Source organism: Mytilus galloprovincialis, chromosome 8, assembly GCF_965363235.1.
Source record: "Mytilus galloprovincialis chromosome 8, xbMytGall1.hap1.1, whole genome shotgun sequence".
Classification (NCBI taxonomy): domain Eukaryota; kingdom Metazoa; phylum Mollusca; class Bivalvia; order Mytilida; family Mytilidae; genus Mytilus; species Mytilus galloprovincialis.
In genome coordinates, this window is record NC_134845.1 from 37,235,570 (window position 1) to 37,251,065 (window position 15,496).

The 15,496-nt window shown below is 31.4% G+C and overlaps 1 protein-coding gene across 1 annotated transcript; it reads right to left on the minus strand.

Annotated features, from left to right (window-relative positions):
• Window positions 1–2,451: 2,451 nt before the first annotated feature.
• On the minus strand, window positions 2,452–15,448 carry LOC143041845 (WD repeat-containing protein 55-like). The gene is made up of 8 exons (XM_076213944.1): window positions 15,376–15,448; window positions 10,412–10,521; window positions 8,628–8,816; window positions 7,768–7,840; window positions 7,398–7,504; window positions 4,990–5,089; window positions 3,721–3,899; window positions 2,452–2,836 (listed from the first exon to the last, which is right to left on the minus strand). The coding sequence occupies exons 1-8, from the start codon at window positions 15,376–15,378 to the stop codon at window positions 2,491–2,493; spliced, it is 1,107 nt and encodes a 368-aa protein (XP_076070059.1). The 5' UTR covers window positions 15,379–15,448; the 3' UTR covers window positions 2,452–2,490.
• Between the last annotated feature and the right edge of the window lie 48 nt (window positions 15,449–15,496).

The window sequence follows — 15,496 nt, forward strand, 5'->3', positions numbered from 1 at the left end:
GGAAATGAGATATAGCAATGCTTATACAACTGCATACCAATTATCATTAGCTTACTACTAGTAGTTCTTGATAAAATGACCTAATCACAAGCTAATACATGAAAACTAAGTAAAAGTCCGTCAATAGACCATAACTGAGTAGTCAGGGCCAAATAATTTCCATGGCAATGAGATGTGCCAATACTTATACAACTGCATACCAAATATCATTGACTTACCACTAGTGGTTCACCATAACTAGACCTAATTACAAACTAATACATTATTAAAGCTGCCGTCGCAAACACTGCCGCCAACATGGGAAACAGTATACCTATGTCTTGGTTTTTTACTCAGTCAAGCCAGACAAAAAATGAGGTCATGATCAGATGAACCATGTCAGGCAGACTTTAGTATCTTACTATCATTCCATACACCACCTATACAATAGTCGTCCTACCACTTACTGTACATGAGAAACAGATATAACAAAAATACTGATCACTGACCTAGGAACCATGAAAATGAGTGAAAAGGTTATATGAAACCTGCCAAGCAGACATGTTTGGCAGACACATACCCCTTACAATTATCCCATTCACCAAATATACTTTACCTAATGCTTATAGTAACCAAAAATAGACCAAACCAAAAAAATCAATAAAACATGAAAAAATGAGGTCATGGTCAAATATCATTGCATTGTGACATGCTCACCAAACAATAATTACTGGTATTTGTCTTATTCATATTAAAACACAGAAAAAGGTTCATTCTTCATGCTAACTGATTTTGATGTAGATTCTTCACCGGTTTTATAATTTGATGCAAGCATACTTAAAGTTCTAGATCTATTTACTTATTTTGAAGTAAAATTGTTTTCTCTAGCAAGAAAAACCAGAGAATTTTCTAAATACAAAGGCAGCATCAGTTTAATTATCCCAACAAAAGTGTGAATTTTTTAGGGGATCAGTCCAAACATACTGGAGTTAGTGTGTTAAATATGACAAATTGCCTTAAATCTGATGGTTAAATTCCTGTTACTTAAGGAATGACTGTTATATTTTTTCTGTCTATCAACGTTTTTTCATGGTTTTTCTACAGTTTAAAATGAAATTTAGAATTAAATTATAAGAAATGACTGTAATATTTTTTCTGTCTATTCGAAATAACATAAAAAAAAGTGGTGCACACTGTTAAATAACCCGCTACGCGCGTTATTCAGTGTGCACCAAATTTTTTCATGTTTTATTGATTTTTTTTTTGGTTTGGTCTATTTTTGGTTACTATAAGCATTAGGTAGGTAGAAAAACCATGAAAAAACGTTGACGACGTCACGGTCACATAACTATATTATGTCTATGGGCTGATAACAAAATAACGTCAGCCAATCAGAAGACGTGTTACATCCAAAATAAAATTATTATTAAATAAAACAAAAAAACCAAAACTAAAGTATCAAAGGGAGCTTTCAGCTTCACAATCCAATATACCATATGCAATTCATATTTTTGATTAATACATTCTCCAGTTCAAATCACATGTGAAAGGATAAACTGACAGTCTGACAGACAACAATATATATGCCATGTAGACCTATGACAACTAATAAAAGACATACAAGTCCACACAACACTACATAGAAATGTAAAGACTAACTGACATGATCCTCAACACTATCCAGTGGTGATCTCAGATGCTGAAACAAGGGTCTGCAGTTCTTGCTCTACTAATCACAATCCTTTGAAATCTGTTAAAACTCTCTGATTAATATGTTTGGATAATTTATCAGACAATAATAGTTTGTTTAATGTTTTCCTAACCTGTAAAATTGTAATATCAACAAAGTCATTGGCCATTAGTACATGTACATTCTATAGCAAAACACTTTACCACTTCGGTGTTGACATGAATATCAATAATGTGGTCATTTTCATAATTTTCCTGTTTATAAAACTTTGAATTTTACGAAAAACTAAGGACTTTCTTATCCCAGACATAGATTACCATAGCTGTATTTGGCACAACTTTTTGGAATTTTGGATCCTCAATGCTCTTCAACTTTGTACTTGTTTGGCTTTATAAATATTTTGATATGAGCATCACTGATGAGTCTTATGTAGACGAAACGCGTGTCAGGCGTACTAAATTATAATCCTGGTACTTTTGATAACTATTTTATAATCCTGGTACTTTTGATAACTATTTACCAAAAAGAAAGTTTAAAATGAGAACATGGCATATTCCTTCAGAGAATAGAAACATTGAAAAATCAAATTGCACAAAACTAAAACAAAAGCAATATTAACCCCTTTGAAACAAAACTAGTGGTAAACTCAGGTGCTCAGGAAGGTTAAGCAGTGTTTCCTATGTATGCTAGTAATGTCTGGTATAAAAATACCCTTATACCCAATTTAAACAGGTAAATAGCAGTGATGTCTACAAGCTGAATAACATAAATCCTTAAAAATATCATACATAAGTTGATAAGAATAATTTTTATTATTTTTTTTAATTTTCATCACTGTCATCATCTTCACTATCACCATCATCGTCATCATCGCTATCGTCATCGTCACTAGAATCATTGCTAGCACCTGTTCCTTCAGCCAGTCCTGAGAAGAAGTCATCTTTCTTACCAGCCGATGATAAAAGTTTTGACTTATTAGATTTCTTTTTCTTTTTGTCACTCACTCTCTGTTCATCCAAATCGTCAATATTCCAGAATTTAATTGTTTGATCATGTGAACAGCTAGCCAGTAATTGTTTGTCATGTGACAAACTAATGTTCTCCACAGGGAATTTTTCATGGTCACCAACTACACCAATTATTCTGTTTGGTAAAATATTAATAGCTCTGGAAAAGAAGAATTAATATTCAGTGTAAAGAAATACATTTTCAAAAAGATTTTTTTATATAAATTTATTGGTAAAGTTTACCTAGATTTCTACAACTTATAGTGAAATTCAGTTGCTTTGTTTCATTTCAGTTATCAATTAGATTTGTAAGAAATACATATACGGTATGACATACAAAAATATTTGTATAAAAATTGTTTTTATTTGAAAGTTAGAAATTTTAATTGCTTTGCCATTCTTTTCAAACTAATCATCTTTGCAGCATCATTTAGCAAACCTCAAATGGTGCATGGCTTGCTATGTAATGTACACCAATTTATAACAGGAGGCCTTGCCTAGCATTTTTGCCTAACAAAAATTGATTCAATGCAACTGGATAGGAGGAAGGTTAGATTTTTTTTTCTGATTATTTTGATTTTTAACAGTTTCTACCTATCTATCATAAATTTGGAGGTAATGGACAAAAACACTTAAAATCTTTAGTAAAGGGCAATAACTCCTTTAGGGGATTCTGATCATTTTGGTGAACATTAGAAGTAAGTAGATCTTGGATCTTTACCTATATAGCCTGAAGTATGTTATACTGCTTATCGCTATTTTACCAAATTTTCTTTTGATCCTACTGAATGATAATTTCCTTTCTCAGCAAATAGAGTGATATGGAAAATTATCGCTAGAATATAAGGCCACATGTTCCATTGTCAATGAAATTAAAAACGTTGTAAAAGTAATAAACAGATTATCATTGGTCACCTAAACTTGATTGCTTTTCTCTCTTTCACTGTACCTTTTCAAACAAGAAAATCAATCTCGTTGGGTTGACCAACGAAAACCTATAAATATTATGAGAGTACAGAACATTGCTTTGAATAAAACATTTACCTGATATTTCCATCATCACATCCACAAACTATGATATCATCTGTGAGAGCTACCATACAGTCTAAGGAAACAGGTGGAGAGTTTAGAGCAGGGAACATGTCACTCATATTACCCCATTCTCCCCAGTTAAACAGGTAGAATACACCATCTCCAGATCCACAAATTACTTTCTGATTGTTCTGTAAATTAAAATGGAATATATCTTATTTACCTGTACATGAAAACAATATATGCTTTATATAAAGTATATATTCTTTTTCTCTGTATGACAATAATTAATAAAGTATATTATAACTAAAAATAACCAATGAAAGTCTATTTATTTTTAACAGTTTCTTTGCAACTAAGCACTTGTTAAAAGAATTGTTATAAAAAAAAACATTGGTTTTAAAGGGAGATAATGTCTTAATAATATATCTTAACTTTGTATTATAGTATAAGACTTCAACCCATTGTTTTTTTTTAGACATTTATAAATTCTACATGGAATAAAAGTGAGATATAATGTTGTGACAAAAATGAAAGCTTTCAAGAGATCTCATACTTCAGTGTTTTGAAAAGAAGACACCTATACATTTCACTTCTGAAACTATTTCTCCCCTATCATTGGTTTATAAAGAAACATTTCAAATTTTCTTCTTATTTTCTTGTCATGAATGAATATCTAGCTTGAAGCTTTTATAGTCTTATAGTCTAGGAGAAATATAAATTAATAAAATACAATTGGAGTCCTTTTTTGAATTGATTTTTATGCCCCACCTACGATAGTAGAGGGGCATTATGTTTTCTGGTCTGTGCGTCTGTTCGTCCGTCCGTCTGTTCTTTCGTCCGTCCTTTCGTTCGTCCGTTTGTCCCGCTTCAGGTTAAAGTTTTTGGTCAAGGTAGTTTTTGATGAAGTTGAAGTCCAATCAACTTGAAACTTAGTATACATGTGCCCTATGATATGATCTTTCTAATTTAAATGCCAAATTAAAGTTTTGACCCCAATTTTACGGTTCACTGAACATAGAAAATGATAGTGCAAATTTCAGGTTAAAGTTTTTGGTCAAGGTAGTTTTTGATAAAGTAGAAGTCCAATCAACTTGAAACTTAGTATGCATGTTCCCTTTGATAAGATCATTCTAATTTTAATGCCAAATTAGAGAATTTATTCTAATTTCACGGTCCACTAAACATAGAAAATGATAGTGCGAGTGGGGCATCCATGTACTGTGGACACATTCTTATTTTTACATGATTGCTATCAACTATGTTACGCTATTACTTTACCTTCATTTGTGCTATGGATAGAAACTCTGAATCAAACAGTTCTGACTGCATTTCTAACTTTTTCCGTCTGATATTGTAGGCGGTAAGTGTACCATCACCACTGAAAAAAAAAAGTAAACAATATTTTAGATTTATAAAATGTTAACAATAAAATTTCAGAATGCATATTTTCTCAAATGTACTACATTCAAATAAAAGCTTTATATAATGAACACTGCAACATGAGCATATGCAAAGAAATAGAAGACATGTCTTTCATGTACTTAGTCCTTTGATTCCAGAAAATCATCTATTAAACTTAAACGAATGTTTATTTAAGAAGTTGTTTCTACAATTCAGCAAACCCCCGTGCAGTTGTCATATGAAATAATGAATTAATAGTTATCAAAAGTACTAGGATTATAATTTTATACGCCAGACGCGCGTTTCGTCTACATAAGACTCATCAGTGACGCTCAGATCAAAATAGTTAAAAGGCCAAACAAAAACAAAGTTGAAGAGTATTGAGGACCCAAATGTGTTGTACACATATGTCTAAATTCTGCTAAAAGTCATCAACTGGAAGGAAACACAAACTCCATCTTCAAGAAATCATTATGCACTATTGTACTAAATATAAGACTTATGATATAGTAGCTTGCTGTTTGATGTGAGCCAAGGCTCTGAATTGAAGACCATACTTTGAGCTATAACGGTTTATTTTTACAAATTGTGACTAGGATGGATAGTTGTCTCACTGGCACTTACCTTCTTATATCTAGATACAATAAAAACAGTTCATGAAATTTTCTATGTCTAAGGGGTAAAATTCAGTATTTTGCCAAAAGTTGGTCAATTGGAATGAAACACAACCTCTATCAAGTTTATCTGTAAGTTATCATTATACACTAATTTACCAAAAATCCAATCAATTCTGCTGGTATAATGAAATAAGTCCAGACACTGTTTTTACCTGAATGACAGAATGACTGACATGATAATACTATATGTGCTGGCAATGCCAATATAGTCTCTCCTTTTCTATACTAGAGGCTCTAAAGAGCCTGTGTCGCTCACCTTGGTCTATGTGAATATTAAAGGAATCAGATGGATTCATGACAAAATTGAGTTTTGGTGATGGTGATGTGTTTGTACATCTTACTTTACTGAACATTCTTGCTGCTTACAATTATCTCTATCTATAAAGAACTTGGCCCAGTAGTTTCAGTTGAAAATGTTAGTAAAAATTTACAAATTTTATGAAAATTGTTAAAAATTGACTATAAAGGACAATACCTCCTTAGGGGGTCAATTGACCATTTTGGTCATGTTGACTTATCTTTAGGTCTTACTTTGCTGTACATTATTGCTGTTTACAGTTTATCTCTATCTATAATAATATTCAAGATAATAACAAAAAACGGCAAAATTTCCTTAAAATTACCAATTCAGGGACAGCAACCCAACAACCAGTTGTCCAATCCATCTGAAAATTTCAGGGCAGATAGATCTTGACCTGATAAACAATTTAATCCCATCAGATTTGTTTTTGAGTTATAAGCCAAAAAATGCATTTTACCCCTATATTCTATTTTTAGCCATGGCAGCCATCTTGGTCGGTTGGCTGGGTCACGCCACACATTTTTTTAACTAGATACCCCAATGATGATTGTGGCCAAGTATGGTTAAATTTGGCCCAGTAGTTTCAGAGGAGAAGATTTTTGTAAAAGATTACTAAGATTTACGAAAAATGGTTAAAAATTGACTATAAAGGGCAATAACTCCTAAAGTGGTCAACTGACCATTTTGGTCATGTTGACTTATTTGTAAATCTTACTTTGCTGAACATTATTGTTGTATACAGTTTATCTCTATCTATAATAATATTCAAGATAATAACCAAAAACAGCAAAATTTCCTTAAAATTACCAATTCAGGGGCAGCAACCTAACAACGGGTTGTCCGATTCATCTGAAAATTTCAGGGCAGATAGATCCAGACCTGATAAACAATTTTACCCCATGTCAGATTTGCTCTAAATGCTTTGGTTTTTGAGTTATAAGCCAAAAACTGCATTTTACCCCTATGTTCTATTTTTAGCCATGGCGGCCATCTTGGTCGGTTGGCTGGGTCACGCCACACATTTTTTAAACTAGATACCCCAATAATGATTGTGGCCAAGTTTGGTTAAATTTGGCCCAGTAGTTTCAGAGGAGAAGATTTTTGTAAAAGTTAACGACGACGGACGACGACGACGACGGACGACGGACGCCAAGTGATGAGAAAAGCTCACTTGGCCCTTCGGGCCAGGTGAGCTAATAAATGAAACTAAAATTACTGTAACTTGATTGTAAGCGTTTCACTTTTAAATTCATTGGGTGGAAAATAATATTATAATTTGTGTTAAAAATGCAATTATCTCCCCTTACCTGGTTGCTAGCAGCATTCTTTTATGTGGATCAATTCCCATGTCACTGATAAAATCTTCATTTTCTTTTATTTCTACAACCTCTTTGTTAATTCTCACATCCCAAATCTGTTCTGAAAAGAATATACATGTTTACTAATTACATTAAATTCAAATTTCATTCTTCAATATTATAGCTAAAAATACTGTATTGGTACTTTTTCAACATGTATATGTTTAAACAAGAAGAATATACCAGAATGTTCATAAACAAATTATATTCCTTTATTCAAATTTTTGAGTTTTAACAGTGAAAACAGTTTACTTCATAGCAAAAAAATGACAGTATTGTAAATCTGAGCAAATTATTTAGTCAAAATGTTTGACATTACCTTAATTACACCATCATCATCGCCTGTTGCTATAAAATGTTCTCCTGTAACCAGCATAGAGTACACAGGACAGCTGTAAATATCAAATATTCGCAATTATATAAAATACTGAGTTGCATTCAGATATAATTTCAAGTAAAAGCAAAAAGATATGTAAAGTTACATAAGTGCAATATAAAAATAAAGAAATTTTGTATGATCACCAAAGAGACAACATTCAAACTATAGACTACAGGTCACAGATTGGCCTCATTAGTTTGATATTAAGCACAGCAACTATGAGCCATTGTACACAGATGCCTTAACAACACTATCATTTTATATGGTCAGTGAACTGTGAAAATGGGATAAAATCTCTATTTTGATATTAAAATTAGAAAGATCAAATCATAGGGAACATGTATACTAAGTTTCAAGTTGATTGGACTTCAACTTTATCCAAAATTACCTCGACCAAAAACTTTAGCCTGAAGCAGGACAGACAGACGGACAGACGAACAAATGCACAGATCAGAAAACATAATGACCATAAATGGGACATTAAACAATAACTTAAAACAGACACAAAGAGCAGATCTAGATTCCTCACAGTTAGCTAAATCCAATACCCATCATAGGCTAGAAGGACACTAAAACCAAATCACATTTAATCAATTTATTGGTACATGTATATATATCAATAAGCAATGATAAGAAATGAAAAAAAATATATCTTTTAAACATAATTCTTTTCTTTTTATCAAAATATTAAAATTAGCATTCATATATTTCAACAGATGATTTTAATCTTCAAACAGAGATTTTATATACAGGTACAATAAAGTATTTCTACATCTTATTTATTCTGAAGTTATACTTACTCATGAGCTTTTTTGAACTTATGTTTCACACCACCAGTATTTAAATCTATAATCTGTATTGATTTATCTTTTGATGCTGTGTATAGTTCTTCTCCATTGTTGGAGAACCTCAGACATCGGCAAGCTTTTTTGTGATGTGTTAATGTCATTATCTCACTTGTGTCTCCTCCTGTAGCAGGATATGAATATCTATAAAAATCATAAAACAATACAGCAAATGTACAAGATTATTCTTATATTCTAAGGAATTTGTGTTGCCTTGTTCTTTTTTCTTGTTTTTTTTTGCTAATGTGTTTTACTTAGCAGTGGTGTAATTTAAGAAATAGATTCTATTTTCAATGTTTGTGCCTAATCTTTGAAAATTTATCACAGCTTGATTTAGAATATGACTAACATGACAAGTTGTGCTCAAGTTTTGAGGTAAATACATACATGACATATAAGGCCAATTAAAATGAATTGATGGATTTTCATCCCCGCCCGCCCTGATTTTTTTATTTTTGAAAAAAATACGATTTCCGGATTTGTTTATTTCCGTTACCGGTAACTGTCGAAAATTCGTTTCATTAAAAACTTCATGTTTAAAATTTCGGTTTTCGTATTTCTTAGAGTATTCTTACTAAATAATTAAGTCAATATATTCTGCTGATCAATGATGACAACATCATTTACCGAGAATAGAGATTGATTATGAGAAGGGCGTGAAATAATCGGATTACGAGTAATACGCCGTGTCCAAGAACGCAAATCGCCGTATTTCACAAATGTTTGTGAGTAAAACACCTTGGATTTTTTTTTATCTTTATACATTTGTTATACAATGACTTTGTGTCAAGAAATTTGGACTCAAATGTCCCAATACTCATGATAGAGTCATTAAACAAATTTATGTTTTACATTGTAATTATTTTTGCATCTGGCATATTAAGGACCAACCCTATTATGTCAACACTGTTTGAGTTTTCATTTAATTCTGTACTTATCATACTTGTGTTGTATACCTATTACCAATGCATTTGCTTCATTTTATTAGGACAACAAAACATTGCTTAGAAAGCAAAATAAAATTGGTGTAGGTAGTCCAACTGAAGACTCACTGAGCCTTTCTCCACGTTTCTGCTGTTTACTATAAAATAGGTTTCTATATAAAGTGGCAATTAAATGTAGAAAAGTGGTTGCCAATTAGAGATATATATATATTTACGAATTTGAAAAATTAGCACCAGCATATGGAGTATATGTGTCTCAACTGATACGTTACTATAGAGCTAGCTCAAAGTACGTTTATTTTGTTGAATGAGGAATACTGCTTTCTCAAAAGTTGCTAAGACAGGGCTATGAATCAATCAAATAAAATCAATATACGGTGCAGGAAATGCTTACCCTTCCAGAACACCTGATTTCACTCCCGGCTTTTAGTAATAATGGAGTTCATGTTGTTTCTTATTTATTATTTAAAATTGTGTCTTTGTTTACTCCTTGGTTTTCATTGTTATTGTCTTATACACGATACATTATGCATGTATTTACATGATATAAGCTTATTATTATACTTGCATTTTTGAATAACATGTGACAAGAAGATTTCATATGAAATAAAATTTTTAAAATAAAATCCTCCCACCCGCCCCATTTTTTTCAAAAATTTGGATGAAAATCTACTAATTAATTTTAGTTGGCCTAATCAAAATCAAAAACTTTTGAGAAACGTTAAGTGTAGATATGAATGGTTAAGATAAAAGTGAACCAAGTGCAACTACTGATTCACCGCATCTGATACTTACAGTCTTATATCCCCCTCCATATCTCCTGTTGCCAACACATCTTTTTTTGGATGAAAACACAAATCTACTGTTACATTGTCTGTTTTAATTGTATTTGGCTTGGAATCCATCTACAAAAAAAATGATTCATAGTTGAAACCAGATGCTCTGCAGGGCACAGCTTTACAACCGCAGAATTCTAAACCCTGAACAGTTAGGGCAAGTATGGACACAACATTCAAGCTTGATACAGCTCTGAATTTGGATTATGATTAATGACCCCGATTTGACAACTTGAAAACTGGGCCCATAATCAAAAATCTAAGTACCGGTACATGTTTAGATTCAGCATATCAAAGAACCCCAAGAATCAAATTTTTGTTGAAATCAAACAAAGTTTAATTTTGGACCCCGATTTGGACCAACTTGAACATGTTGAACTTATTTTTGTCCATCTGATAAGTTAAGCCTTTTTCAACTGATTTTTATAGTTCGTTCTTAAATGTATGTTGTATTGTTATACATTTTGCCATTTGCAAAACTTTTACTGCCAAATAAACATTTCCTTCCTCGAGTTTTCGCTTTAAAAAAGATGCAGAAACTTCATAAAAGTAATGAACAGTGCTAACAGAGACATATAAAACATGTCTCTGGTGCTGAAAAGTTCATTTCTAAATTATATGAAGGAAGTCTTACCCCTTCTCTGACAACGTGGTCTCGACCATTTTAACCATCTACGATTATTTCATTATTTTTAATTTTACAACCGCTGTTGAACCTGTATTGCTTCAAGGAAGCATTCATGTTATCAAGGGATTCATTACATGTCCGTATTTTACGAAGTTGTCCATCCATCACTCTTTTCCAAATGGATCAGAGAAAAAACGAAACGAAAAATTTGTGTAAATATGTAGAAAATATCGATAACTGTCAACCAATCATCAAAATACATCAATTAGATAATGCTTTAAATTTAATATAAACATAGGATGGCTTGGATAAGGAATGGCATTTCATGCTACAGATAAGATAAGATAAGATAAGATATTTTTATTTCCAATGATGGGCCCCAAAGGGCATAAACATTACAACATCAATAATTTTTTCATAATACAATACAAACAATGAGATAAAAAAAAAAAAAAAGTTAAACGAGAACTATTTAAGTTCTTAAAGAATACGTAGATAAAGAATCTATAGTATGTTGGTTTTTTTTAATACTAATGCATTTTATTACAAGTGTGGTTGATATAGATAACAAACAAGCAGCCCAAAAAGAAAAAAAAAAAGAAAAATAGATATCCACATATGTATAGTACACAAAAAGTTGGATCAATTAAATATATAATAATTAGCCAAAAAGAAAGTAGAAATTAAACATGTCCATGACTCATCCTGTGTCAGCAGCAAATAGGAAAGCATTATGGTTTCCTAAAGGCAGCTGACACCAGGGGACGATACCTTATGGGCCATAGGCATGTAAAATGTGTGTAAATGTCTCTTTCCTACCTGTATCAAAAGCAAACAAGGAAGCATCATAGGTAACTTGAATGCAGTTGATACCAGGGGACGATGCCTCAAGGATATAAGAGAACATTTGAATAAATAATATATCTTAACAATTATTTTTTTTTTTTTTTTTTAATCGGCTAGTACGTTTGTGATATTCAGATGAATATAATTTTCTATGTCCAATCAAATGTATATACACACATAGATTTCCTTTAACTAATCTTCACTAAGGAAGATGTTTGTATATAAAATTACATATTATTTTAAGTAACTCAACATTTTCTACACTAAATAACCAGATAATTTTGCTTTGACTGTTCATATGATTAAAATAAGAATTATATTGTGCAATACTAGCTAACATACAATTTCTATCATCCTCAAATTTGTTACAATCAAATAGAAAATGAGCCTCATCTTCGACAGTATTGGAAGAACATTTATTACATATTCTGTTAATTCGGGGAATACCCTGATATCTACCTAATTCTATTTGTAATCTATGAGAAGATACACGTAATTTAGTAAAACTTCTTCTAAGTTCAAAATTCTTGATCAATGTTAGATATTTTTCAAAACCAAAATTTGTTTTAGGTTTTCAGTTTACTGTCTGAAAATTTATCTATTTGTTTTTTCCAACAGCTAATAAACAATATTGATAGCTTGGTTTGTAAAAATTAAAGCTCCGATGCCGGGATGCTACATAAGCCACAAATGTAAACAGGAAGTTGTGTTAGCCATGCATTAAGGGAGATAATTTGGGAGGGAAAGTCCTAAAAGAAGTATTGTCAAATCTTGACAAACTTATCTGGTGGCAAGTCTTCAAATGTTTATAAAATGATCTCAAACACAACCTCTAAATGTGGTAATTGTTTCAATTGGCAAACATAATTTATTTGCTTTAAAAATAAGATAAAAATCTTTAAAAAAAATTACATAGGATTTCTTTCATATTCATTTTGGAACATGTTAGCCTTTTTTAAGCAAGTCTTTGATAACATTTGAATATTATTGAAAGGGCAATTTCATTTCTTCTTTTTAAATACTAAACTCATTTTTATTGAAAAGTTGTAATTTGCTAGAAATGTTAATAAAAGTTAATGAAAAAATACTAATCTTGTCGTCATGGTCATTGAAAACTTCAGTAAATTTATGAAGTTGTAAAGGATGTATAACCAGTTTATAAGTCAAACAACTAAAAGTGCATACTTACTCTCACACAAAACAATTGGAAGGATGGTAATGAAATGAAATCATATGAATTATCTAGTCATTTTAATTTTTAAAACATAATATTTAAAATGTAACTTTTTTCCATTTTAGTGAAAGCATATGTATACAAAATGCAGGTTTTTGAATATGAAATATAATATCAACAACATGGTAGTTATATATAAATGTAACATTATGTAAAAATGGTGAATGAATCGATCATCGCGCGCTTACCACAGCGCTATCAAAAAATCCTGGGGAGAACACTGATGGAAACTTGTGGTATAATTTCAGGGAGATTTTAATGTACATGTATACACTTAAACACAAGTAATTGACTGAAAATTACAAAAATGCTTATTTGGGCCTCTTTTTTGACCCCTCATTTATTGAAACCCCCCTTCCACCTTGGAGCAAGAACCTCGAAACTCCATTTCAGCCTTTCCTTTAAGTAGTAAGAAACCTTGTAGCATAATTTCAAATTCACTTAAAGCCAAGTTATTGCCTGTAATCTAGAAAAATGCTTCTTTTTGGCCCCTTATTCCTAAATGTTCAGGGATATTAACCCAAAATTAATTCAAAGTCTTCCCTTCGTTATATGGAACCTTGTGGTACAATGTCAGAGAGATCCATACAGTTATACACAAGTTAAAAAAAATGCTTGTTTTTGGCCCCTTTTCAGCCCTGAATTTCCTAGACTGTCTGTTGGCCCCATTAACCTTAAAAATAAATCTATGTCTCATAATGATATATTTATTAAAAATAAAACTTATTTAGGTGTGGGCATCTGAACAGAGGCATATGAATTTAAACAGGTTTCAATTTTCGCCATTTAAATTATGCATACATAAAATTATTCAAAATCTTTGCCGTCACAGTTAAATCTGACAGGTTATTCCACTGATCCACTAATTTAATTGAACAAGTATTTTAGCACAGGAGTTTAAAATCCTAACAATAAGGGGGTAAAAATATACCAAAGTCGACTATCACAGTAGAGCTTCTTTGAAATCTTATCAATTCAATTCAATTCAATTCAATATTCTATTGCCATATTGGAAAGAGCACAATAGAGGTGTGATCCAAATATAATATTAAAACAACATATAAATGAAATAAAGATGCATGTAACAACAAGTTATAAGACAATTCTATGTATTTCATTAAATTATAAGAATCCGGGTCCGTTCGTGCCCATTCACGTTCGCACCCACTCATGTTCGCTCCCTTACACTTTCACACCCTACATGTTCTCACCCAAAGTCCGTTCGCACCCTACATGTTCGCGCCCAATTTTAATTGGTTTTTTTTTGTAATCATGCAAGTTTTGGCAAGAGTATTCTTGTTGTCATTGTCTTAAAATAAAAAGAGACATTGAGACAGCATTTTCTTTTTGTGTTGAATAAATCTTTATCATGTTTTGGATAGTGTATTGTTAAAAAAAAATATAATCCTTTCTATAAATAAAGTGAGATTCTGTCATCGTTTTATTTTGTGTTGAATAACTCTTAATCATGTTTTGGTTACTGTATTCCTATAACTTTGTTTCAAAATATTGACTTGTTTCAAAACAACTAAGTGAGATTCTGACTACGTTTTTTTTGTGTGTTGAATAAATTTTATCATGTTTTGGTTATAATAGTGTATTGCTTTATTTTATTGTTTAATTGTATCAGATCAAAGTGACCAAGCTGTCAAAAACAATTATCTTTTGTGTTTTTCATTCAAAATCTACCAAGCTATAAATACATTCAATATTTACACCAAAGCAATTTAAAACAACAATCATAATTTCCAATTATTCAACTGGAATTTGAATAAAAATTGGGGCACGAATGTTTAGGGTGCGAAAGTGTATTGGGCGCGAACAGACCTGATGCCATTATAAACTGATATTGATACCATGATAAACTTATACATCAGTATTATTCTAGATTTTCATAAATTTACTTAAAACACAATAAGGGGGTAAAAATATACCAAAGGCAAAGTCGACTATCACAGTTATTCGCGAGAAGCTCTACTGTGATAGTCGACTTTGGTATATTTTTACCCCCTTATTGATAGGATTTTCAAACTCCTGTGATTTTAGCCTTCGCACTGCAAATAATTTGTAACAAACCCCTGTGCTATTTAATTAGCAATTAGTTCAATTACGGTGGCTTAAAAAATTGCATTATTGAAAGCATAATATTTTTAACGTTATAAGTCTTTTTAAAATTATACACTAGAAATGATATAAATATAGGGTTAAAATATACCATGTTTACAATTTCGTCCCCAAGCCAGGATCACACGTGCACCTGTTTACGTCTGAAATTTTAAATTTTACAAAACGAAATCATGTTCTGAAATCATTATTTTTTCGCAGAAAGATATCTT